The following is a 27,143-nucleotide window of genomic DNA, read 5'->3' as shown; positions in this document are numbered from 1 at the left end:
TAAACACAGTGTTGCACACTTATCTTAGCTTCTAAGTTAACATAATTATGGCCCCATGTGTTAGTCTGATATTGTTTCAAAAACAGAAAAGTATGCTTCTGAATTTACTTATTTATTCATTCACTTCAAATTTTTTAGCACTTCTGTTTCTGAAATTAAATGAACCTAACATTAGAGCGGTGTAGGCTACTTATATGATGACCTCTTGAGTATACGGCATGTATCAGCCTATCTGACTTTAATTTAGGAATATGTGTATCGTAAGTAAAGTATCAGGGCCTAAAATCTGGTAACAAAGCTGAACCTTCATCATTGTCTGTGGAAACAATGACCCGACCTTCAACTGTGGACTTCAATCAATGCAACGTATGTCTTAATCAGCCAATTAGTCATGACCGGATGATGTGTGACTTTGAGGCAGTTACTTAATCTCCAACTCTCCAACTAACTTCAATTTGCTATTGTGACTGACACAAAAAACACAGAGCTGAGTCATGTGTTGTGAAAGGTGATAGTCAGCACAAATCTGTCATGTTCCTGTAAGTCCTATAAGTCCAGTAATTTTAAAAAGGCCAGTAATTTTAGGCCAAAAAAGGGGTCAACGTTAAACAAATTGCAACAGAAGCAAACTCAACTGATTTTGTATCCTCAGCATCTCCTGAGTGAGGGGAAAAAAGCCCCGAAGAATCCCATTAGGGGAAAGTTTAGAAAAACACCCAAACATATCCCATTTATACGCATATAAAAAATTTTTTTCACGTGAATAGGGTAACATTTTTAACCTTTAGATATCTCCATGAAAATTACTGAGTTGATTACTTACATTAAGACAAACAAAAAATGTATTACAAGTTTTTTGAAATTATTTGTTAACATGAGCAAATTTGCATAAATTCCACCGTTTTGACGGTCCCTATATATATGAAGTTGCTGTGGTGGTACCGGCATGAAAATTGGAATGAGTTGACTCCATCGGTCAACCGACAAGTTGACCACTTTAAATTTAAAGATGACTGCATTTTTTCAAGACAGCCACATCCTTAGTAGAGCAGGTATGACATGCTGCGTCTCTATAAATGCTCATGGGCCTAAATTGGTTCCATTTTTAACTGTAATATGTTAACAAGATTGAACAAGACATTTTCACCTGCTCTACCCAATGTTTAGATCAGGTGTTGTATGTATGCAAATTAGCCATATGTAATTGGATTATGCACTGTTGGCTCATGTCATACCTGCTCTATGTGGCTGTCTTGAAAAATTGCAGTCATCTTGAAATTTAAAGTGGTCAACTTGTCGGTTGACCGATGGAGTCAACTCATTCCAATTTTCATGCCGGTACCACCACAGCAACTTCATATATACATGTGACGTCAAAACGGTGGAATTTATGCAAATGTATGCAATTTGCTCAAAGAATTTCAAAAAACTTGTAATACATTTTTTGTTTGTTTTGTTTCTTAATGTAAGTAATCAACTCAGTCATTTTCATGGAGATATCTAAAGGTTAAAAATGTTACCCTATTCACGTGAAAAAATGTTTTATATGCGTATTTATGGGATATGTTTGAGTGTTTTTCGAAAATTTCCCCTCATATGATTCTTCAGGGCTTTTTTCCCTCACTCAGGAGATGCTGAGGATACAAAATAAGTTGAGTTTGCTTCTGTTGCAATTTGTTTTTAACCTTTTCTCATAAAATGACTGGACAGTCTATGGTTCTGAGACTGTTCTCTGCTATCTCTATGTCATTAACTTTTTTATGATTTTGATTTCAGGCTGTAGAATTAAACTTGATGACTTTCTCAAGCTTTTAAATCCTTTTATTTTGAAATATGCTGACAAAACAAGTGGACAGGTTTTAATGATTCATTATCACGGGACAGGTGTGATGCAATTCTGTCTGATGGGGATTTAAATTCTGTCTATGCCACAGAGCTGCATTTTTATCCAAGGACTTAATGTGTAACCACAGGTATATAACTCATTAAACATTTCTCATCTTTCACTCAGAGTGTCTTAAGAAAATAAAATTATGGATCTTTAATGTTGTAGTTATGATTTTGTTCATTAATTCTTAATTTTACTAAAGTATCATTAGTAACAAAATGTATCCTACTGTCCTTGAGGTTTGAGGCTCTTTTCAGTGTTACATATTTTATATCAAAATAAGTGTTTTAATATTATAGCTATTGTCAAGATGGAATTAAATAATTATCTTAAGTAGCCTACTTTGAGATACCTTGAATCTATCACTTCAGCTGATTTTCTGCAACATAAACTCCTGTACTTAATACTTAACATTGCATTTAGCTTTTGTGTAGGCCTTCCTACTTATGTACATTTTGTAGGACTGTAAATGATGGGCTTTTATACTTAGCTATAATTATTATTATATAAAAGTATTATCTTTATTATTTGGTACTTTTCATTAAATAAAATAAAGGATTTGTAACTGGTTAAGAGTCACATCAAATAGAAATACTCCTGTACACAAGCAGAAGTAGGTCAGCACCATGCTGCTGTTGGTTAAAGATTCAGAGTAACTTTCCTCCACTGTGGAAAAACCCCCCACAAAAACAAACTTGAATGGTCGACCATGATCGACGATACTGCGCAGCTTCGTTACGTCACCTCATCCTCCTCCTCCTGCGCGGTGACGTCATGACGCACGGCCGCACGTTTATGTGTAGACGTTGGGCCGCGCGCTGCTGCTGCTCAGTTGATCCTCTCGCTAGCGGACAGTGAAGGTTACCTGCTTCAACAGTGCTTGAACGGCAACCTTTCCCACTGTCTTCAGACAACCACAGGACGGAACTCAGAAGCGCCGATCACTCATATTCAGAACCGGCAACAATCAGCTCAAACTTTAACCAGCCAGCGCCGTTATCTTCACCACCACATTAGCGTGACAGCTAGCTAACTGTTTGTTTTGCTAACAACGCGAGCCGCTGCTTTTTCAACCTCCTCACGGGAAAAGAAGACTTTGCCACTGAGACTTGGTAAGAAACCTTTTGTTTTTATCGTGTTTCTGTTTATATATATTATATATATATTACAGGCCTGTCCTGACCGCCGCCTTGCCGTAGTATAGTTGTGGTGTTTGTGTAACGGAGTAGTGAAAACCTCTGCTGCGGTTGTTTATCTTCTCCTCGCCACCGCCGCCGCTGCCACAAAGTGTGGCCTTGGCGCAGTTGGCTCTCCAACAACCTCTGCGCACATTGTTGTGCCGTTGCCAAGTGTGCTGACTGCATAACAACAACAACAGTCCTGTATCTGCAAAAATAAGACTGTATTTGACTGAGGTGTCGTATAGCTACAATAACAAACGTATTTCTCAGCCCACCCCACCTCCCAGTCCGTACTTGAATGCGACATTGGGGGCATCCGTCTCCTTCAGTGGAGCATGGTGTAGAAACAAGCTGTAAACTAAATGGTTTTCGGACTATAGTTATTATTTTTTAGTTTTTCAAATCTTCCTTTACAATGTTGAAAGTACAACAGTGAAGTATAGAAACAATCAGACATTTCCAAATCGCCATATTTAGTGGTAGAAAAACGTAACTAAGGTATTCTGAGTATTTTTTTTCGGGCAATAGTTAGAGTCACTTCCCTGAAAAGAGATTGCGTCACACAGTGAATTACAATGCTGGGTCATAAGTAGGTCCCATCTCTTTTAATGTTTTTCTCCAGTCTCATTTGAAGTGATTAGTCAATTATTACATAAGTACCAAGCTTCAGCTTCTTATTTGGGGGGATTTTTCTTTTTTTCTTCTTCTACGTCTTACTCAATAAAAATCTGAATTATCCCTTATTTTGGCCTCTTGCCTGGGCAAAGAATCAATGTAATGAGAAAACAACCTGACCCTTATGAAACTGTTTTCACAACATCATAACATTGGGTACACAGTGATAATTTGACAAATGAGGAACAGACATTTAATTAACTGTCACTAAATTATGTTGTGTGATAATTTTAACTTTAATAAAACAAAGGATCTGTAGTTTTTCAGAATGACTCAAATAGTAGTGTTATTTTCCCCCCATTGCGAATACTGAATTTTTTATTATTAAGAGTTTATTGATTTTTAAAATACTCCTAGAGAGCCCAAAGTGTCATCTTCAAATGTCTTCTTTTTTGATGGTTCGAAAGTCAACAATTTAAATTTCCAACTTTATAACACAGATGAAAGCTGTACGGTTTTGTTTGATGAAGGACTTCCATGCTTATTGGGCTCCTCCAATTTTCTGCAAACTGATTGATTAGTTACTCAACTCAAGAACCTGCCTTAATGTAACACACATTTATAATCTGTAACATTTGACACCTACTTGTTGTTTCTATTAAGCTTTTTGTTTGCTGTGTTTCAGAACCATGAGTTCCCAGGTGAGACAGAACTTCCACCAGGACTGCGAGGCAGCAATCAACAGGCAGATCAACCTGGAGCTGTACGCCTCATACGTCTACCTGTCTATGGTGAGAGTCCAGTAACTAAATAATAATAGTAATGATAATACATTTTATTTATAGAGCGCTTTTCAGGGAACTCAAAGTCGCTTTACAGACAATTAAAACTGCAGATAATACAGGTAAAAATAGAGAGAAGTGTTTAGACAATACAGCTGAAATTAGAGGGAAAATCCTGGAGAGGAACAGATTATAATGTAGGTAGAAGTGGTTAGTGTAAAAGGAACTGTTACTACTTTATTCTGGGGGTAAATGTTGTTAATGAGAAGTGATTCTAATTCCTTTTTAAATAGATATTATTGTGGTTTTATAACGTCTGTGCTGGGGCAGGTTTAGTGCGCTAACATTTTTTAGATGGATGAAAAAGCACGTGGGAGGTTTGGACGAGAGCAGTCAGACAGCCTACTGCCACTAAAAATAAAACTCATCCTCAGAGTAGCCTTTTTGCAGAATTAACTCATTAAACATTTCATTTTTAAGGTGTCAGCTTGATTTTATGTGCGTGAACTGAGTTGAAGTGAGTATTGTATGGCTATAAAACAAAGGTTGAAGTTCATTCTCAGATTGCTGTATGTACAGAGAAGGTCAGACGGTGCATTGACTGTCCTTAAAAAGGGCCTCATTCACTGTTATCGATCCCACACATCTGTTTATATAAAAGGTTCAAGGCACTTCGGAAGGTTTCTAGTAAATTCTAAAAAATATTTAAACAAGGTTTAATAAAAATATTGATGTATCTTTTAAAGGTTGTTAGATTAGTAATGTTTTCATTGTGTTGGCTCTAAAAGAAGAAGTATTAAACATTTCCTTTCCATTTAAAATAAAAGCATCAGTCATGTGACCTCTTTACTAGACGCAACATGACACTTTTGAGTCATTGTCAACCACATGATTGTGTGGAAACTCCATACACACATTATTTTGTCAGTGTTTTCGCAATCATGTTTTGCCTTTTATGACAGAATTTCGTAACACATTAACCTCTGCTGCCACTTGTGTTTTCTTGGGGCTTTCTTTTTTGTCTGGAAAACACTGACACTCTCCTCTTTCTTCCTTCCAGGCTTACTACTTTGACCGCGATGACCAGGCATTGAACAACTTTGCCAAGTTCTTCCGTAATCAGTCACACGAGGAGCGCGAGCATGCTGAAAAGCTTATGAAAGTCCAGAACCAGAGGGGGGGAAGGATCTTCCTGCAAGATGTCAGGGTATGGGCTCATATTTGATGTCTTGTGTGTGTGTTTAAAGAAAAATGTGCAGTTTAGTATCTGTTTCAACTGGGTGTGGGATGTCTTGTTCTGGCTTATCGTAATCTCCCATGTTGGGAGGGCAACATGAGGCCAGAGAGATAGACTGGGTGTGATTATGCTGTGCCACTTATCTCTCTCAGTCATACAAACACAACCCCCCGCACTCGAGTAAAACGTTAAACCGTGAACCCACTTTTCAGTTTAGTTTTAATCTGAAGGTTTGCCGTCTGGCTCGGGCCGTTGACCCCCAGACCTCTCATTAATAAGTGTCTCACTGAGCTCTTGACCTTCTTCTTTGCATTGCAGAAGCCAGAGAGGGACGAGTGGGGCAGCGGCGTGGAGGCCCTCGAATGCGCCCTGCAGCTGGAGAAGAGCGTGAACCAGTCACTGCTCGACATGCACAAACTGTGCTCAGATCACAATGACCCACATGTGAGTATCAGACCGTGGACTTTTTTTTTTCTTTTTCTTTTTCTGTTCCACGTCTCATTTTAGTTTCAGAGAGAACCAAGTCCAGTTCTTGAAATAATCTGATCTGAGCACAAGCACCAAAGACACACACACACACACACACACTGACTGAACACCTGCTTTGTTCATTGCAAGTCGCTGCAAGTTCCCCAAGTTTCCTCTTCATTTCTTTTGCAGGATGTGAAAACACCTGTCAGAGTTTGATGCGGTTTATATGAAATTTAACCTGCACAGCTGAGGTGTTCTCAAGCAAATTACTAACCTGACTTCTTTTTACATTCACATTTCTTTTAAATCCTGTGGATTTTGAACTTTACATTTGTCAAAAAAAAAAGCAGAGCCAACTTGTGTGTAACATTTGCAGTACAATAAGTGCACACTATTAAGCATTAGTTGAGCATTAAATACTGAGCTCGTCATTTATAACACATGAATACTCTTAGTATACTTAGTATGTAGTTTATAAACATAGTTAAAATGTTTTACTTATCAATGATAAGCACTTACTGTATTTATAAACGACATACTAATGAGTATTCATGCGTTGTAAATGAAGAATTCAGTCTTTATTATTGCTTAACTAATGCTTAATAGTGTGTACCTGTTATGAAGTGTTTCGACCTTTGCTCGTATTTATTTTAAAATATTTGAGCAGGTAATTAAAAAGTTGTGCTGCAACTCTAATGAGATCCAACTCTTCTCTTCTTCCAGTTGTGCGACTTCATCGAGACACACTACCTGGACGAGCAGGTGAAGTCCATCAAAGAGCTGGCCGACTGGGTGACCAACCTGCGCCGCATGGGAGCTCCACAGAACGGCATGGCCGAATACCTGTTCGACAAACACACCCTGGGCAAAGAAAGCAGCTAAATCCCCCCAGATCACATTTACAAAAGCTTCTATATGTGTATATTTGTATCTTGCTTCCAAGTATTTTGAGATTATAAAGCCATCTGCATGTTAGTGGCCAGTCTTTAAACAAGTATATCCATACTCATGTTGTTTATTGCCATTCCCTCCATATCACAAACGTTATCAGCCCCTGCAACGTTCAAATCCCACTATTTTATCTTGCACTTCTCTTTGCTATCGGCTACAACTATGTCATTACTATGTATCTGCTGTTTTATGCCAGGAGCTGTTAGTCCAACCAAATAAATCGAACCCTCTGGATTCTGAACAGTCTCTGTTTTTTTCAGTGTTTAGTTCAGGAATGAGCTGAACTTTATAGGTGACAAACCAGAAACTCCACCGCTCACAGTTGTCCTTTTATAGTGCGTTTCACTTCCACTAACATCACTAATACGTAGCTGTTGCAATTATTAAATTTTCTCAAAAATAACAATAGCAATATTGAGCAGTGAAATTAACATGAAATGAAGTAGCTCCTCTACATTAAATTCAAGTGAAACATTTCTTAATAATAAAGAACAAAACTTTAAGTGGCTGACGGAGGTTCCAAAGGATGGTAATCAAGTATACAATAATAATATTTATCTGAATGTGAATACTATAATTACTGTTTTCTGTAGACGTTGTGGTCTCCAGTAAATATATACCAACAACTAAATAAGTGGCCTGATGTGAACCCAACACAGAAGCAAATTGCCGGTGGTTTTATTTTTGTCTGGGACTGTTATTACGTCGTTGAGGTGACAGTTCCTGAAACTAGTTTTGAAGTTACATTAGGTAGATTTTTCTTGACCATCTGGATGATATAAAAAAACAGAAAAAGACAGTCATGTGATTTCCGGCTCAGATGTGTTTAACAGGAAGTGTGAATGAAATGTTGAGTTGTCTAACGTCACCATGAGTTCAGTTTTGCAATCACTGATATTTGTTTTCTGACTCATTGCTATGCCAGAGGTTTAAACTAGAGTCAATGGCAGCAATAGCATTGGTGTGTTTGTTTTATATTCAGTGAAATATAAACTTAGATCATTTTGTGTTTTCTTTATTTTTGTATGTCTGCCAGCTTTACTGTAGCCTACTGCACACAGACATAGGTACTGAACTAAAGTATGTTTCCTCTTTGGGCTTCATCTAGAAAGATGAAAAAAGTTTGCCATCCTTGTAGAGAAATTTAGCTAATACCACATCAAATATATTTAAAATTGACTTCTGCTCCTTAGTTTAAGGTATTTACATCAATATAGTGAAAATAAAAGTGTTTTAAGATCATGTAAAAAATATGTTGTAGGTCGTTTTATGTTTATGTTTTTAGATATTAATACTTCTGCATTTCTAAGACCGTTATTTAAATTTATTAACAGTTTAGATATTGAGTGTCTTTTTTTATGTGTTACCAGATGTGATATTGTTCTACTACAGGTGTGTTTCACAATAGTGGAAGTAGTAGTAGTAGAAAGTTTAACTCCATCCATTTCATTTAAACTTTACAGAAACTGAAATCACAAACCACACTGTAATTTATTCCCAGCAAAAGTCATCACAGAGGCAGAATTAGAAGAACAAAGTTTGAGGCACATTTCTGCAGTGAGAAAATCAAACCCTAAAGTGTCTTAAGGAAAAATATTACAAAAATCACCATTTGTTATGAGCAATAATCAGACTTAGAATATATATAATGTGAGTTATCGGTCCCCATCAGGCGGAGGTGTTCATGCTTCCTCCAGCTCCACCAGCACACCGTCACAGTCTTTAGGATGAAGGAACATCACTGGTTTCCCATGAGCACCTATTCTCGGCTCCGAAGACAGAGTTCTGATGTTCCTGGCTTTCAGGTCGGCGATCGCAGCGTTGATGTTGTCAACCTACGACGGGAGAGCAAGTTTACACAAATGTGAACGGCAGAAGAAGTTGTGTATTTGTTATTTTTTGTATCTTAAAACTTGTGTCCTAAGCATAAATCAGTGGACATGTGGTTCAACTTAAAATTTAGGAAAATGAAAAATATCTGCACACCATAGAAGCTCCCTTTAACAAGGATTTAATAGCATCGTGACGTTTCGAGCAAGACGCTCTTTTTCAAACTGTTGTGTTAAAGAAGCGTCCTGCTCGAAACGTCACGATGCTATTAAATCCTTGTTAACCCTCTATGGTACCATGTTGCCCTCAGGCAACATACCACTTTTTGGCCTGTCACATCTCCACAATTCATCCCATTTAATGCTGTAATACTTTAAAAAAGAGAGGAGACCTTAGAGAACCAATAACAATGCTTTAATTTATCACATGACTTTCAGGAAGCCATACTGAAACCCTTTTTTGCAGACTTTTTCAAAGGAAACAGGTTTTCCGTTTTGCTCCACTAAAACGGTCTGAAAACATACAGTAACTTCCTGGCCCTTTTTCATCTGGAAAAAAATATATTTACACTAATAGATTAGTAAAGTTTAATTTTTAATAGTTCCATGCAATTTATTTACTTATTAAATAATGGAAACTTGTTAAAATGCACCTGTTGCCTGAAAGCAACAACGTACCATTATAGAAAATTGCAATGTTGCCTTGAGGCAGCAGTGGACCACTATGGAATCAATATTGCATTATGAGACTATGGTAGTGTGTGTTTAGGTGTAAATATAATGTTCAAAAACATATAATTCATCATAATTTTGTTTTTTATCCTTAATAAATTTGATTTTGGATGCAGTAAAGTAAACATCAGGCTATTATGATGATGATGAGGAAGATGAGAGTGAGAATTCGGATGAGGATGAGGCCAGTGAAGGTGAAAGTCTACAGAGACTGGTGTTTCTAATACAGTATATGATGAACCGTAATGGTACAATGTTGCCTACAGGCAAAAAATCCCCCCAAAAATGTCTTTAGATTATGTTTATTTAGTCTATTTTGAGACATAAAAACACTCCAAACATTTTTTCCCCAGCAGCGTACCATAGAGGGGAGCTTCTATGGTGTGCGGATTTTTTTCATTTTCCCAGTGTTCCCTCCTTTGATCCAGCACCCATCCCAACTGGGCCTATTTGATGTGCGTGTTTTTTCACAGTTTTTCAACTTAAAATTTGCAAATGTGTCTCAAAATTTAAAAGCACATTATCTCCTTCAAAACACAAACACACTCATGTGGCACTTGAAGACCTGAACCATCCCTGAGGCCAGTGATGTGCTTACGTTTGGATTGAAGTGGTTATTACCATCATGAGAGTGAATTAGAGGCCGGTTGTTACTGGATTTTCAAAGTGTGTATTGGGTGTGACTTTTTAAACTTCACAGATACTGTAAAACTGTGTCACTGCTCTCTGGTGGACAAACCAAGTAACACTGACACTGTTTTTAATACTGGTCGACGACGACTGCACACATTTCTTTGACGTGACTGTGACGTGGCTGCGACTAGACACTTACAGAGGTTTAAAAAAAAAAGAAAAAGAAAAGAAAAGCCAGTATTAGTTGTTCTCTCGTTTGGGCATCTGAATAAATGATTGTCTGTGGTGGTTTAGTTTACAAGGAGAAGTAGCTGGCTGATATCTCATCTCATCAAACACAGGTTTACCGTAGCTAATTAGAAATATCCAGTGGGTACATTCCATTCAGGGGTGTCAGTGCCACCGCGTTGGCCTTGTTGACGGAAAACACTTTGACATGTCAGTGTAGGGAAAGCACAGGTGCAAATAAAAAAATAATGGCACGTTGAACTCTCTTCAGCTCCTTTGGTTTCAGGACTGTGGCTGAGTGCACAGCCAGGGGCTCACCGTCGTCACACTGCCGTGGCTTATTGGGACATCCATGAAAGATTTAACACCTGTGCTTGTCCTAGTGTGACAAGTCAAATTTTCTGCTTAAAGGAAAAACAAAACAAACAGAGATCTATTGTGCATCCAGGCTCGTTTGCACTCAGACAAAGAGCAGAGTCATCAGTGATTATTATTAGCTACACCCCTCCTTCTCCTCCTCTAATAACATTTGTCTGCTGTGTGAAAGTTTTGTTCCACCTGATCTGATGGTGAAAGTGGCTTCTATAGTACCTAATAAAAATACAGCCTTGTTTGCCTTTTAAATTTGATCACATCTGACACAGCCACATCAAGTGTATAAAACACAATAAAGAGCTCAAACTGAACAGAATCCAAGGAGTGATAGTAGTAGTAGCTTTTTGCCACTTTTGAAGTAATAATATAAAAATTCTGGTAGGATCTGACCTGATCCCATCATGCATAAAAACAAAAATAGTGCACATTATTAGCAATAATATTGGTTTGCCTTTTGAAATGTGAACATTTGAAAATACATTTTTTTTTGTCACATCTGACTCAGGTACATTTTGCAGCGCTCTGGAAAGTTTGTGCAGAAACTCATGTGTTTCTCAATGTGCTGCCTGTGCACATCATACAAATTAAACAGACTGGTTTGGTGTTTGGATTTGGTGAGAATATAAATAAAGTATTTGTCAGTCTCAGTCCAGTTTTGAACTGACAGTTTTCATTGTCAATTTTGCATTTCTGGGTTGTGAAAGACATGTTGTTACAGTAAATCATATCATAGACCCACTACCACCTCCTCTAGACACACTTTCACCACAACACACCGGAGTAGTGTTACATTCATAGTCTACATACCTTCAGGCTCATGAAATGTGATTTACTGAGTTTTTCTCTGTGTTTTTCTGGTGGGACCACCATAGATTTTTGCATCTGGGCTGTATGTAGCTGCCATTTGAACAGTCCAACCCTGTGTCATGTGTCAATGCTGCCTCACCTCAATACAAATGTGGTGCATCCCTCCAGACTTGTTCTTCTGTAGGAAACCAGCGATTGGGCTCTTCTCCCCCAGAGGATGGAGAAGCTCCAGCTTTGTGTTGCCCAGCTCCACGAACACCGTGTAGACTCCGTGCTCGGGCAGGGGCACCTTGTCGCTGACCGTGGCCCCCAGCACGTCCCGGTACAGAGCCGTGGCCTTCTCTATGTCGGGGACAGCGATGGCGACGTGGTTCAGCCTCCCCAACTTCCACACTGACCCCGGGATGCCCTGGTGGAGCGGTGCTGTCGTTGAATGTGCTCTCAGGAGCGCCAGACGGGAACATCTGGACACACCTGCCACTGAAGACGCAGAGGAAAACAGAATGAGAACAGTATAAAGCAGTGGTTCCCAACCTTTTTTGGCTCGTGACCCCATTTTTGACATCACAAATTTCTGGTGACCTCGCGATCGCAGCTGTCAATCAAAATGCGGCAGCTCAGACATTTTTATATGCTGCATTTTATTTGAACTCGATTTATATTCAAGAGAGTGAAAGTATAGAATACAGTTGTTTAAGATTGCGTGTGGTGTTTTTAATCATACTTTTAAAAAGAATAATAATTAGTTAAAAAATATATTTTTATCAAATTTTTTTTTCAATTACTAGACATTCCAGGTGACCCCATTTGAATTCCAGATGACCCCACGTGGGGTCCCGACCCCAAGGTTGAGAAACACTGGTATAGAGTATATAAACACAGTTTTCCTGTAAGATTTCATCTGTTCACACTGTCTGACATGACCAGTGTATTCTGAAGCAATTTTACACACTTTATTGAGCTTGGTGACTCTTACTTAGTGAGCCAAGTACACACTTTTATGGCTGCATCACTCCATCTAATTGCAATACTATACATCGGGGGTCATTTTGCACAAGTTTTTTAAAATCTGAAGTTGACTCTACAACTAGATTTTTCCATTAATAACTGTTTCTGTGGGGTTTCTGGGTGGGAAACTCGCATTTCACATCTCAATTCAAAAAAACATCTATGAATTAGGTTAATTAAAGTCACATTCAGCTGAATTGTGCACAGTTATCTTTGCATATTCTGAGATTAGAGACATTCATTCACTTTTAAGACAAAAACATGAAAAGTAGCTCGTAACGTTACCCACACGCTGCCTCTAATGTACCTCAGGGCTCATTATGTAACGCGAACATGGCAGCAGTGTCACAAATGTTCAACACTGCTGCACTTTTAATAACAAGCTACATACAACACAATAAAATCAGAGGACGAAGGTGGTCCTGAAAACCTTTCAAACATCATTATTATTGACTCAAAAACAAACCTGCAACCTTCAGCACGGCGGACGCCATGTTTGTAGCTCGGAACCAAAAAGCAGCGGCGGACGGAAGAGTTTCCCGTCGAGCCTGTTTACCTGCGACACACACGGTTACACATGTGGGGAAGACATGGCTAACGGGGATATGAGGAGCGTGCTGGAGGAGTGTGTGGAGAAGATTAACACCAACACAGCTCAGCTAGAAAACTTTCTGAGGTAACCGTCTGTTGTTTGTGAGATGAAGTTGTTCAAAAAGTGAATTAAATTATTTATCTGCGTCGTTAATGAGAGTTTGAGCAGAAGTTGCTCAGTTAGCTCATAGCTAACTAAAGCTAACATGAACCACTCAGCTCATTCACTCAGTTCAAAGTAGCATTGTCTGAGACTGTTTTAATACTGTTTTACAAGTAGACATTGCTTTAAAATCCTACTCAAACACAGACATGTTATCATACTTGTTATTATACTTGTTAATATAATACGTAATTGTTATTGCACTTAAAAGTAAATCATCATGTGCAATGCATCAATGTTGCAGCTGCTAAAAGTGGTGATAGTTATATCATCATCATTTTTATTTATATTAGCCAGGGGTTATCTCCCTGATAAACCTGAGGGATCATGAGATAACACATTATGGAGGAATCAAGAAGAAACGGTCATTATTTCATTGCCTTTTTGGCCCTAAACTAGATGTTCCTCTATTGTAACGTGTCACCTTAGAAGTGGTTAGTTGTGATCAATGATTTAATTGTGAGATATAAGTTGGATTTTATATGCATAGCTCATGCTTTTTGTTTAGTGTTACAGCTGTTAAAGCTGTCAGATAAATGTTATCCAGATGTGGCAGAATAGAATGATCAAGTAGCTCAGTGTTTGACTCTATACTGTTAGCAACTCATTACAATAACTACATTTATCAACTATTTAGATGGATGTGTAGAACTTACATAAATACATTGAGTTGGAAAAGGTGAAGTCCTGTTATCCCTGTTGTTCTTCATCAGTGAAGACTTCAACAACCACAGAAAACACAGCAATCCTGCATGTGCACCTGACCTTTCTGTCAGCGTACTGTATTTAAACATGTCAACTTTGCAATAAATAACTATGAGAAAATAATAAAATACCAAATGGTTGTTGAAAATAAATACAGTACTCTAAGTTATTCTTGGTAGGTACCATTGTAATTGTGACGTATGATAGATTAATGTTACATTTAGATGGTTATAGCACTTGTACCAACTGCAGCATTAAGGATTGAACTACACAGTTGTGTGCCCGACTTTAAAGTAGTCATGTAGACCAAAAGCAAACAACAACAAAGCTTTACTGATACTGTTTGTCTCCATCTTTTGCAGCCTTCAGGATGCAGTGGCAGCAGATTTTACCTCTGTCACCAAGACCCTGTATGACCTCCTCAAAGAGCAGGAGCCTGCAGACTGTAAAGGCAGCCTGCTGGCACAGCTGGTGGTGGAAAACTTTGACGAAGAGCAGATCTGGCAGGAGCTGGAGCTGCAGAACAACGCCGTACTGAAACACTTTAAAAGTGCTGTCGATGAGGCTTTGTCAGACGAGGCGTTAACGGTGCTGGCAGAGGAGGAGGAAGAGGATGATGATGATGATGAGGCAGAGGTAGAGGCTTGTGATGGAAATGTGGAAGAAGAGGAGGAGGAGGAAGAAGAAGAAGAGGAGGATGAGGAGGAGAAACCAAGCAAACAGTCTAAGAAAATGGCCGAGGACGGAGCAGAGGGTTACACAGACGAGGACTCTGATTTAGATTTTGATGTGGATGCTTTGGAGAAGAGAGAGAAACAGAAAAAGAAGATGGGAAAGAAAGACTCTAAAACAAAAGTGGTTCCCTCTGAGGTTGATGATACGTTCTTCAAACTGTCTGAGATGGAGTCGTTTCTCGACGACATGGACAAGAGAGAGGGGAAGAAGGACGAGGATGAAGACGGCGTCGACTATTTCCAGGACCTGCCGTCTGATGATGACGATGAACTCGACTTAAATGAAATACTTTCAGCCAAAAAGAAAACCAAGAAATCTGTATGTATCTCATCACTTGTTATCACTCACTCTGTTGTGTCAAGAAAATATGAAATGTATTGATTAGTGTTTTTGTATCGACAGGCGAAGAGCTCCAGGAATCTGAAGTACAAGGACTTCTTTGACGCTGTGGATGGTGAACCAGCCAAAGCAGAAGACCAGTCAGACGATGAGGGTGACAGCATGGACGAAGGTGAAGATGAGATGGATGACGAAGAGGATGATGATGATGATGGCGAAGAGGAGGATGACGATGAGTAAGTGTGATTAATAAATATGCAGTGTGTGTGTTGGAGAAGCTTGTGTGGTTGATGTCTTAATGTTTGTTCCTGTGCTTTGCCAGGGATGAAGAGAGAAGTCGGTCCAAAGCATCGCACAAGAAAGTGACCTTTGACCTCCTTGGGGACGAGGACAGCGAGGGAGAAGACGTGGCCGACATTTTTGGAGGAAAACCATCAACTTCACAAAAGTCTGAAGTGAAATCATCGTTTGAGAAACGGCAAGAAAAGGTAACAGGGTTTTACGTTTTGTTGATTTGAGATTCTTTTTGTCTTTAACAAATGCAAAGTTCTTAGTAATGTGACAATATATTTTTATGTTTCCCCTAATTTGAATTCTACACTTGCAGAAACACACCTGCTGTTATTAGTTACTATATCCTATTGCCTTACCTGAGATCTGCCAAAACTGTCAATTTGTTTAAATCAGGGTTGAAAACGTTATTTGCTGCAGCTTTCACTTAAAGTCAATACATTATTTTAATTGTTTTAATCATTCTAATTCTTAACTATTAATATCTTTAAACCCTCTTTTACTGGCTTATTTCTCTCTTTTTCTTTTAAATGTACTTTTATTGTTTGTAATTTTAATGTATTTCTATACCTCTGTAAAGAACTTTGAATTGCCGATGTATGAATTGTGCTGTACAAATATCTTCTTTGTCTTGCAGATGTCGGAGAAGATCGACGAGTTGGAGAAAGCTGCTCTGTCAGAGAAGTCCTGGCAGTTGTCTGGAGAGGTTTCGGCTCAGGCTCGTCCAGAGAACAGCATGTTGGAGGAAGATGTTGAGTTTGAGCAGACGTCCAGGATGGGTGAGTGACTCATCTGCATTTCTGTGTGTTATTATGGATTTTGGATAATTTCTCTGTAGTTTCGTTCTGTTATATTTCAAATCTGACTTAGTTTTATTTTTTATATTCTCTCTTCTAGCCCCGGCTATCACAGAGGAAACCACACTACAGCTTGAAGACATTATCAAACAGAGAATCAAAGACCAGGTGAGTCACAAGAGCTTTGTTTTAACTTTAAAGGTCCAGTGTGTAATAATTGTCAAGGTTTATTGGCAAAACCTGAATATACTACCCATGAATATATTTGCATAAGTGTATAATCGCTATAATGTATTGTTTGGTTTTCGTAACCTTATAATTCTTCTTTTATATATACATATAGCAAGGGTCTTGCTTTAGAGAGTGTCGCCATCTAGCACTGCCATGTTTGTACGGCAGCCTGAACGGGAAATCCAGCCAGCCAGAGAGTGCGTTTAGCAAGTTTTGCGTTCATAAATAAACCAACGAAAGAAGAAGATGGAAGGAAAGAAGAAGGAGGAGGAAACAGCACACATATCGTAAAATGGTTTAGATCTTCACCTCCTCAATCCATGCTCCTGAAGTTGTCCCAGTCGTGGTAAACATGTTTTTTTGTCCTCAGAGGCTACCGTCACTTTGCCGACGGGAGGAGTGAGCGCTGTAGTCAAGAATCTGAATGCTTATATCACGGTTTCCCCCCCATTTTATACACTGGACCTTTAACTATGTTGTTTGTAAAAATATTTTAATCCTCTGATGATAACACAGTGTCCTGAACTTGTGTCTCTGTCAGGCGTTCGATGATGTGGTTCGCAAGGAGAAACCCAAAGAGGAGGTGTTTGAGTACAAGAAGAGGTTAACGCTGGACCACGAGAAGAGCAAACAGAGTTTAGCAGAAATCTATGAGCAGGAATACATCAAGATGAACCAGGTTTGAGTGTTTTTTTATCTTCTCACTGCTACTGTAACACAAAGGTTCTCAAAGTGGGGTTCAGGGATCCCCAGGGGTCCTTGAGAGGGTTCAAGGGGGTCCCTAACTTTTTCATGAAATTTTACCACTTTTTTCTAGAATTTTTAAACTTTTTTTAAAAATTATTATTTGGAGAATTTTTATTTTATTTTATTTTTTAGAAATGTTACCAAGAAATTTCTCTACAATATTTCCAAAATTTCACACCATTGGCCCTAATTTGAATGTGCATTGACTAAAAAACGTTCTATCATATGTAAATATTATATATTTCTGGTGTTTGCTTAAAAATGTTGTCCAATGGTGGTCCGTGGTCTAATTTGTATCAACTTAGGGGTCCTCGATGTAAAAAAGTTTGAGAACCACATATGAACCTTTTCCTGATCAGTTTTTGTTTTTCTTGTTTCAGCAAAAGACAGAAGAGGAGAACCCAGCTCATGTAGAAATCCAGAAGCTGATGGACACACTCTTCCTAAAGTTGGACGCCCTCTCCAACTTCCACTTCACTCCTAAACCAGTAAGTTTGGCCTAAATAATAACTGAGACTGGCTGTCCTTCTGAAATCCCAGGGTGTAACTCCTGGTCACTGACATCTTCAATTTCAGCTGTGTTTCCTGTAGAATGAAAAAGTTTTTGGTATCACCTTTAAAAACATGTTATCTATAAATACAGCAATTGCACAAAATGGTCAATCAAATCAAGTAAATCTAAACTAATAAGTTGCAGCAAACCAGTGCAGTGATTAAAAACTTTCATGCCTTTTTCCACAGCCTGTTCCTGAGGTTAAAGTGGTGTCTAACCTGCCAACCATCACAATGGAGGAGGTGGCTCCAGTCAACACTAGTGATGCAACGCTGCTCGCACCGGAGGAGATCAAGGTTTGTCACGCGTGCATGTTCAAAAATATTCATTTTGATCTTGGTATATTTAGTCACACCGCATGTCTAATAATACCCTCCTCTAAACCAAAGGAGAAGAGCAAAGCTGGAGATATACTTGGTGATACGGAGAAGACGTCAACAGACAAGAAACGTGAGAGACGCCACAAGAAAGCGGTGAAGCGTCTCAAGATCAAGGAGAAGGAAAAGAGACAGAAGCTTAAAGAGGCCAGTAAAACCGGAGAGAACAGAAAGCCATCAAAGGCTGAAGTCACAGAAACTGTGAAGAAACTCACAAAAGGAGGAAAAGCCACGATCTTAAAGGTGAGCGTTTGTATCACAGTGTGTCTCATGTTGCTCAGATCACGACCTGTACGGTATGTGTCACAGCTCACAGCAGGAAGTCAGAGTCTGCCTGTTTAAAACTCACAGTTGTTAAAACATCAAGCAGATAAACAGAAAAACTGACTGTCCTCCCAATACTGGCTCTTACTATTTCTGCTTATTTAAAAAATGATTATGAATACGTTTTTGTTCTTTTTTTTGCATTTTTCCTTTAAGCCACTTGCGTAGAGATCTACTAAATGTGCAATTTTACACATGAAACCTATGAATATTATAAAATATAATGCATTGTTGCAGATCTAATAACCTAAGAATATATAAAATATAGCATCTTCCCATGGCTTTCACGTTTACTTGTAATTGAGTACTTTATTGGTACTTTTAGTTACTGAAAGGTTTGAGTACTTCCTTCACCCATGACTGAATTAAACAAATATATGAATCAACAAATCAAACCTATTAGATGAATCAACAAATCAAAGCTAATTTGATGAGTCAGTTGAGCTGGTGCTGTCTCCTGGATAAATTGATGTGTTGGCTTCTTATTGCCACCATGAAGTAGGTCATCTATTTTTAAGTTGTCAGACCTGTTGCTCAGTAAACTACTGCTTCTACGACCCAGGGTCATCACACCTTTTTAAAACCAAAATATACATTATTATGTGTGGATTAACGTGTTTTTCCCCTGTTTCAGGACGAGGGGAAGGACAAGGCCCTGAAGTCGTCTCAAGCCTTCTTCTCTCAGCTGCAGGACCAAGTCAAAAGTCAGATCAAAGGTGCAAAGGATCAGTCTGCAAAGAAGAAGAAGCACAAAGAGGTTTCTGCCAGCAAACTCAAGTTATAATGACTGTGATGGTTTCTTGTGTAAGATCGACTTTTTATTGTACAGATTCTTTTTTATGAGAAAGCAGAAATATATTAAATCTGAACGTCCTAGTGAACCGTTTTCCATTTTCATTCAGATAACTCAAGTGTCCAAAGTTGGTTATGTTTGTTTAGTCCTTTTTTCAACTGCAATAATAAATGTTCAGTCACATCAGATCACTGTCCTTTGTGAGAGATGAATATAAAGTGCCTGTCAGAGGAGCCTCCATTGTTCATGACACTAGTCGTGTTTTTTTCCTCATTAGAAGATCATAACAAATTATCACATTTCAATGAGCACTAAGCAGCTTTTAATGGCTTTGAATTGAATCCACTTACTAAATATGCTCAAAGACAAGTGATTTTAGGATTGAAATATCTGTTTTAAGTTTAATTTTACACTGTTTGAAATGTAAATAAAGGTATGAACAAACTCTACAATGCTATACAATAATACTCCAGCAGCGTTTAATGTCTCCGCTTTCTCAAAGTAAGATTGTCACAGTTAAATGTAATATCAATCAGGTATAATATAAATGCTGCTAGATAAAACTGAGATTGATTTCATTTAATTTGTATGTGTGATATTTCTCACCTGTAGAATTGTACGTGAAGGTTTAAGCAGCTCAGGGAAAATTATTCAGGCAAGTGAAAATAAGTAAACACAGCAAATGAGAGTTTTTTAAAATAGCGTTTCTTTTGCATTCACCTGCTCTTCCATGGAAAATCTCTGAGTAAATGAGTTATTTTTAGACTGAGCACAAGACGTGTAAAAGATCCACCCACAGATCACAGATGTTAAAAGGATAAGGGGAAGAACAGAGTTTAAAGACTTTTGCACACTCTTCAATTATTGTTTTCAGTTTTCAGTTTCATTAGTTGATGAAATAAAAAGCAATAAAAACATTATTTATTTATTTATTTAAAAAAAAAGGCTCATTATAACAACGCTTTAGATGTATGATTCAAACAAAAACAGATGATTCAAACACCTGTGCTCCGTGACGACACGTGGCCCCGCCCCCCGAGGGAACATTCCCATGACGTCACGTCAGTGACAATCAACACGGAAGTGAACCAGGCGACGGAAGACGAGACCAGACAGAAACACAAATAAGTTGGTGTGTGTACGCTTGACCGACATTTACAGGTACGTTACAGTCGCTTTGTTTTACTCTGTCTTTAGCTTTTAAATCACATTGTTTTTTCTCAGGCTGCTCATTCGTGTTCGATCGAGATTTTTTCTTTATTTTGTTTTCTTTTAGCGCCGAGCTAAGGAAGCTAGCTGAAACAGGGATACAACATAAGACTGCTAACAAAGCACTAGTCAGTTTTGACAACTGAAAGGCAGGTTTTTAAATGATCCAAACGAGTCTTTAACACTTTGGTTTACTCAATCATAAAAAATGTAAGACTAAAAATGGGTTGAAGTGTGACGTTATAAGTAGCACGCCTCAGGTAGCCTCGTTAGCCGTGTGTGTCGTCATGCTAAAGCTAAGTGTGTCAGTGCTGTGTAGTTGTTTTTCCGCTGGCGACGAGGTAACTTCTTGTTTTCACGTTGTTTATTTATGGGTTTTGTATTTGTTTGGGTGAAATCTGCGGAGTCATTCCGCTGGCGATGGGTTGGTCATGCTCACATGACTCAGTGAGTCACTGGTTCTGACTTCGGGGTGAGGTGAGATGGATCCACGGCTGGTTTCGGTTGAACGTTTCTGCTGCTTCTCTCTCCCCTGTGTGCACAGGTAGTAAACATATCACCATCATCATGCTGGGAGGAGGATTCAAAGCAGAGAGGCTAAGAGTGAACCTCCGGTTGGTCATCAACCGACTCAAACTCCTTGAGAAAAAGAAAAGTGAGTCCTGACCTGTGTATTAAAGAAACAACAACCCTCTTCTCCTGCAGCTAATGAGGAATCAGTGGCCTTTTTCACCCTGTAATGTCTCTTAATCTATCTCCACTCCATTCAAAATAAAGCCGAGCTTGCTCAGAAGGCCAGAAAGGAGATCGCTGATTACCTGTCATCAGGGAAGGATGAGCGGGCTCGGATCCGTGTGGAGCACATCATCAGAGAGGACTACCTGGTGGAGGCCATGGAGATCCTGGAGCTCTACTGCGACCTGCTGCTAGCTCGCTTTGGCCTCATTCAGTCTATGAAGTGAGTCCTGCACATATTATCATCTCCAGGCCTTGGCATTAACCCTCTGTCTGCTTGCTCAGTCCCATTAAACCCCCTTTTTTTCTTTCTCCTCTTAGGGAGCTGGATCCAGGGCTACAGGAGGCCGTGTCCACCCTCATCTGGGCAGCGCCTCGTCTCCAGTCGGAGGTGTCTGAACTCAAAATTGTAAGTGCTGTCTAAAGATGACAGTGTGCTAGCAGCATAGCCAAACAATCTGTCTGTTTATGCTTAGTAGGTCATGATTGACAGTCTCATCTCTAAACGTTTCCCGCAGGTATCTGAACAGCTATGTGCAAAATATAGCAAGGAGTACGGCAAGCTGTGCAGGACAAACCAGATTGGCACAGTAAATGACAGGGTAGGATATTTTTCTTCCATTTCTTGGCCATGAGCCCTTTTTAACAATTAACACATTTTTGGCTTGTAAAATCATCTGTGACATGTGAACATTTGTCTGTTGTGTTCAAAGCTGATGCACAAACTGAGTGTGGAGGCGCCTCCCAAGATCTTGGTGGAGCGTTACCTGATAGAGATCGCCAAGAACTACAATGTGCCGTATGAACCCGACGCCATGGTTCGGGTGAGCATTTAAAACTCACTTATGACAAATTATGAAGAATGAAGATGTGTTTACTTTTAATTTACCGCTCAACCCTCCCCTCTCTCCGTACAGCCCGAGGTCGGCCATGGAGAAGAGGCAGATCTGATCGATGTGGACACTGACAGGAAGTCTGGAGGAGGAGGAGGAGGAGGAGGTGGTGGAGGTTTCAGTGCACCTCCTGCTGCTGCTATGCCCATGCCCATGCCCATGCCTATGCCTATGACCATGCCTATGCCAACAGCTTTCAACTATCCACCTCCCAAAGGAGCCGTAAGGAATTTTATTTAAAGACTTTATTCGTTATGATTTTGTGAGTTACGCTTTGAGTTTGAATTTGAATTTTTATTTTTGCACAAAGTTAAAAGAATACAGCATAAAACATGGTAGGTAACAATAGGACAGTGCAAGGAGAGGCAAAAAGCCACAAGGGGCTTATTTTAAAGCCTCCACCTTATATTACAGTTTAATGTGAAAAAACACAAAATAACATGAAAAAATTAATTTAAAAAAATAGAATAATGACTGACAACAATAATAAATATAAAAAAACAACAGAAAATATATGTGTGTGTGTGCACGTGTGTACATGTGTGTACATGTGTCCATTAGGTCCTTTAGTGTGCGATTCTTCAATTTCAGTATTAATCATCACGTCAAACCAGTCATTAAGTGCAATAACCTTTACATACAACTGAATCCTCAAGTGGAGTAAAAAAAGATCTCTGTGGATCAGTTTTGGTATTGTAAACAGCCTTTTTCTGTCATTTAAATGAACATATGCTTTAACAGGTGATCACTTATGATGCATGTCTGAAAATAATGTCTTTAAAGAGTTGAAATGTTTGTTTTTCTGCTGCCAGCTGCCTCCCTCTGACTTTCTGCAGGAACCATTTAATGCTCCCATTGGAAACTACAGCAACTTCCAGCACCCCATGGGAGGAGGGCAGCCCCCCCAGCTGCCCACTTCTCCCCCCACATACGAGTCTGTAAGTGACAGAACCCCTCCCATCCATGCACCCTTCCCGTTCCCACAGATGGACAGACGGACAGGGCAGGGCACCAATCAGGGAAGAGCAGTTCATTTAGTTCGCTTGCAGTTTTGTCCGTTGTCTACACTCTGACCCCATTTCTGAACATAGGCCATAGAGCATAGACTTCATCTGCTTCATCTGTGTTGGTATAGGTGTCATGGACGTGCTAACACTGTAACTAACTACGACTTGGTTGATCTTAGTGGGATTTAATTGAAGAGATGATTAACTACATTTTAACGGAGTCAGGTCCTTAAATCTGTTCTACCTGTTCACGTTAACATCTGCACTGTTGAATGTCTTTTTAATTCCTTCTCTATACTAACATATATACAATATGATTATTTTTTTATCACTGTAATTGTGGCATAACTCCGGACACATCCTGTGTTTCAGATTGATGACGTGACAGATAAATCCTCTGTTCCTTCCCAGGCAATAGGTGAGTTCTGACGCAGTCACTTATCAATAAGTCTGTTGATGTGTTTTCTGATTTCTCTGCTCCATCTGTTGCACTTAATCCAGGTCACATACGTATGTATAGTTTTATTTATAAAAACAGTTAAATAATTTCTGAAACCAGCTGGGTGTTGTAGTTTTTACAGAATTTACCTGTATAACATTAACGGTAAATTTCTATCTTAGTCATTTTTATACTTTTTATTGAAGTACAAGCAGATTAAAAAATTTAAACTCAACATGTTCATTGTAATAAAGGCACATATCAGCCACTCTAACTGTGGCGGCTTATTGTCAAATGTTTGTGCCAGTGAACCCAGGGCTGAAAAGGAAAGCAGATGTGTATTTAGACTCAGAGATCAACTGGTTGTTGAAGGTCAAAATATCAAAGTTCAGGTTCACAGCCTCTTGAATTTGATTTATCAGGACCACCTTAAGGGAATTTCTTCAGATTTGGCACAAACAAAAATGATCATGGCAACATAATTTTCTGCAAAAAATAGAACATAAAATCTGGACTTCTACAAAGTCTTGTTTCCAAACCCTTTGTGAGATATTCATTGTTATTTTTCTCGTGCCAAATTTTCCTCTGCAGCTCACGGACCTCCTCAGCCGTTCGACAGCAACGCTCTCCCAGAACTCCCCTCTGTTCCCGACACGCTGCCCACGTCCTCCTTCGGCGGTCACACCAACACCTCGGACGACATCGACTTTGACGACTTGACACGGCGGTTTGAGGAGCTGAAGAAGAAGACTTAGACGCTTTATCTCCGGTCTATACACACACACACACACACAGGCCTGTGTCATCAGATAACACGGCTCAGAACAGGAAATTTAAAATGTTTAAGGCTCTGTATCAGATTCGGATAGTTCTCCTCCCCTTTCCATGGTGAAATAATCTTACACGGATATTAAACTTGCATATATTCTTACCTCATTTATATAAACATGACCAGTTAACTGAGGGTGTGGTTGCTCACTCGACCTCGTCACTTATTAGAAATCAAATTTCTGTTGGCAGTACCAGTGAGTACCGTATGTTTTAATTTCTTTCTATATCACATACAATCATGTCGGTGTCGACCCCTGTTCTTGTTTAAGATCACATCGACTTTTAACTCTGTCCATTTGTCTGTGTGATACATTATATAATCAACCCTAGATTTTAATTGTTTGATTTTTCCCAGGGTTTCGGGTCTGGCTAAATATTTCCAACACATGCCTTGATTCTACTTTGCACATGTCGTGTCGCTGTGATCTTTACCACTGTGTCGCTGAGTCCTGTAAAACGAGCTCAACTGGTCACCCCACTTTGTGTCGGTAAGGGCGCATTCATGCTAAAAAAATGTTCAGATTGTTTCCAAGGTGAGGCCACATTACCTAACGCATTGTTTTCTGAAAGGAATCGGGACAGGTCGAAGCCATATCGTCTTGTGTTTGCACAGTCATGTGGCGGAGAAAGACGTTTTTGTTAAACACTCATACCAGAAAACACACCATGTTAAATCTGTTCTGTTCATCTGTTACAGCAATGATGGGGCGCAGATGTAAAGTGATAAAACCGTGTATGGAAATCTGTAATATAATATTTACAATAACATAGATAGACCTATTAACATGAACGATTTACCTGTATAGCAAGAAGTTTGGTACCGGGGAGTTGTTCATATTTGACAAATCTGTTTTATATACACTATCTCCAAATAAAGTTTGTTTTTTGTTTTTTGAATGTCAATTTTACCAAATAGCTGCACTTTCTTATCTTTGAAGAACCTAATTTGCAAATAAAATGTGTGCAGGCAGAAGCAGCAGTCACACAAACGACCTAATTTGTTTCAAAAAAGATGCAAATATTCACCTGAAGGTTATTACATTTGTGTTGTCCTTCTACTGTGCATGTGTCTTATACTGTTTGTGCGCCACTGCATTTGCCTTAGTTGTCATCGCTCGTCATCAGAGGCCTTTCCAGTCTGTACCAGGATTATGTATTTGTCATCCATCTAAGACTGGATACAGTGAGTCCCAGCTGTTGAGATTAGACATTGCTTGATTCGCTTTAACCTGTAAAACGACTTCCTTAAACCTGTTGAGCTGAAATTTGTGTATTGGATGACAAAAACAACAAGTCTGTACTGGAAGTAGAGGTTTCTATTTCCTGTGGAGAAAGAGGGAGGGTGATGGTTTCTGTTGTTGTGCAGATGTGACGCATTGCTGCAAGCTTAACACACTGAGCTCTGCTTGCGTAGAGAAATGAACAGAGGCCTTGAATAAAAAATGATTCAGCAAGCTCTGGAGAGCAGATAGAAAAGCTGAAGGGTTGACAGACAAAAGTTTATTTAGAGGTTTTTTTTTTGTTTTTTTTTGTGTGTTGGAGAAAGTAATGAGAGAGATTGTTAACACTACCGAACCGTGATCTGCTCACTGTCTTTTCCACGTTGGACTGTTCTTTCATTTTAAACCTTGAGACACTAAAATTGTGTCTTGTTGCAAAAAAATTGAGATTTCCCGCACTGTATACTACAATACTGATTTAATAAACAATTATTTGAACTGGACACACTTTTACCCTCACTGTTTCCAACACTTCCTCTATTTTACAATGCTGTAATATCAAGCAACAACCAGCAGAGGACCTCAGTGTACAGGTGGAGATTTTATTCTAAGGAAACTGAAGTGAGACTAGATAAAATAGAGTATATCATTGTGGTTTAGTCATATTAATTTCTGGGAAAAAAAAGAGCAGCAAAGAATTTGTCCAAGAGCAGCAGCTGTGAACATTCAGCCTAAATAAACACAAATCGAGAGCTGAGATACATCAGCAGCACACAGGCCTCATTGTGTAATGTGAAAAGTAGCTGAGGCATCTGAACCTGAGAACGTAACATGATATTCACCGGCAGTATAGAGCTGAAGAAATGGTGTCATTTTACAAAAGGGTTGTGTCTGTGGACAAGTTTTCATTTTGTCTAATCCAACATCCAACAAATCAGAGTTTTAATACTTAAGTGTTTGCAGAAGATTCTGCTTTTTATGTGCGCCTTACTTTAATAAAATAAACCCTTTGTATTTATGTGACCTACATTTGACACTTTTGTCCAAACTACTGTGTAACACTGTGAACACATTGGAAGATGTTTTATATAAATGCTTTGGGTCGACTTGGTAACAGTGGTATACAACCCTGTGTTACATCACAGTTGGGTGTGAATGTGGGTTTCCAGTGATGAGGTTCAGGTTAATGTTGAAGTGGGGTGTTCTGCATGTTATGTCACTATAAACAGCACCGAGCTGAAAGGAAGAGTGGATGTGGGTCGAGCTGCTCTGCCGTGAAAAAAGAGGGAGGTCGACCCGACCGAGTAACTGTTGCTGACCTTGACTTAGTTTCTCCTCTGCGTTTCCAAAGGTTATTGCAGTGAACGGTGAATCCAGGTGAAGCTTACATCACCTGGTGAATCAGGTCAGACACTTTTTCAGTAGT

General features: G+C 39.1%; 4 protein-coding genes across 7 annotated transcripts; 3 read left to right on the top strand and 1 right to left on the bottom strand.

Moving 5' to 3' along the window:
- The first annotated feature begins 2,901 nt into the window (after positions 1–2,901).
- Positions 2,902–7,366, top strand: LOC146989531 (ferritin, heavy subunit). Its single transcript, XM_085758945.1, has 5 exons — positions 2,902–3,000; positions 4,370–4,475; positions 5,527–5,673; positions 6,022–6,147; positions 6,898–7,366. The coding sequence occupies exons 2-5, from the start codon at positions 4,374–4,376 to the stop codon at positions 7,054–7,056; spliced, it is 534 nt and encodes a 177-aa protein (XP_085615071.1). The 5' UTR covers positions 2,902–3,000; positions 4,370–4,373; the 3' UTR covers positions 7,057–7,366.
- A 1,231-nt stretch (positions 7,367–8,597) lies between these two features.
- mcee (methylmalonyl CoA epimerase) lies at positions 8,598–13,330 on the bottom strand. The gene is made up of 3 exons (XM_085758967.1): positions 13,204–13,330; positions 11,869–12,209; positions 8,598–8,960 (listed from the first exon to the last, which is right to left on the bottom strand). Exons 1-3 carry the CDS (start codon positions 13,229–13,231, stop codon positions 8,808–8,810), a joined length of 522 nt encoding a protein of 173 aa, XP_085615093.1. The 5' UTR covers positions 13,232–13,330; the 3' UTR covers positions 8,598–8,807.
- mphosph10 (M-phase phosphoprotein 10 (U3 small nucleolar ribonucleoprotein)) lies at positions 13,301–19,569 on the top strand. The gene is made up of 11 exons (XM_085758955.1): positions 13,301–13,413; positions 14,559–15,249; positions 15,334–15,506; positions 15,593–15,758; positions 16,199–16,340; positions 16,459–16,526; positions 17,131–17,268; positions 17,717–17,824; positions 18,078–18,185; positions 18,279–18,509; positions 19,225–19,569. The coding sequence occupies exons 1-11, from the start codon at positions 13,328–13,330 to the stop codon at positions 19,372–19,374; spliced, it is 2,061 nt and encodes a 686-aa protein (XP_085615081.1). The 5' UTR covers positions 13,301–13,327; the 3' UTR covers positions 19,375–19,569.
- An 891-nt stretch (positions 19,570–20,460) lies between these two features.
- Positions 20,461–26,220, top strand: ist1 (IST1 factor associated with ESCRT-III). 4 transcript variants are annotated; one of them, XM_085758935.1, is made up of 11 exons: positions 20,461–20,544; positions 20,660–20,745; positions 21,141–21,247; positions 21,370–21,550; positions 21,649–21,736; positions 21,846–21,929; positions 22,041–22,151; positions 22,245–22,442; positions 23,057–23,158; positions 23,600–23,645; positions 24,258–26,220. In XM_085758935.1, the coding sequence occupies exons 3-11, from the start codon at positions 21,160–21,162 to the stop codon at positions 24,419–24,421; spliced, it is 1,062 nt and encodes a 353-aa protein (XP_085615061.1). In that variant the 5' UTR covers positions 20,461–20,544; positions 20,660–20,745; positions 21,141–21,159; the 3' UTR covers positions 24,422–26,220. The 4 variants fall into 4 exon arrangements, with proteins under 4 accessions (XP_085615061.1, XP_085615045.1, XP_085615041.1 ...); XM_085758919.1 differs by lacking the exon at positions 20,660–20,745 and having other exon boundaries at positions 20,461–20,541; positions 21,133–21,247; XM_085758915.1 differs by lacking the exon at positions 20,660–20,745 and having other exon boundaries at positions 21,137–21,247.
- The last annotated feature ends 923 nt before the right edge of the window (positions 26,221–27,143 follow it).

Source organism: Trachurus japonicus, chromosome 3 (genome assembly GCF_045865225.1).
Source record: "Trachurus japonicus isolate A0001 chromosome 3, Traja_1.0".
Taxonomy (NCBI): Eukaryota; Metazoa; Chordata; class Actinopteri; order Carangiformes; family Carangidae; genus Trachurus; species Trachurus japonicus.
This window is presented reverse-complemented; position numbering and strand designations above follow the sequence as displayed.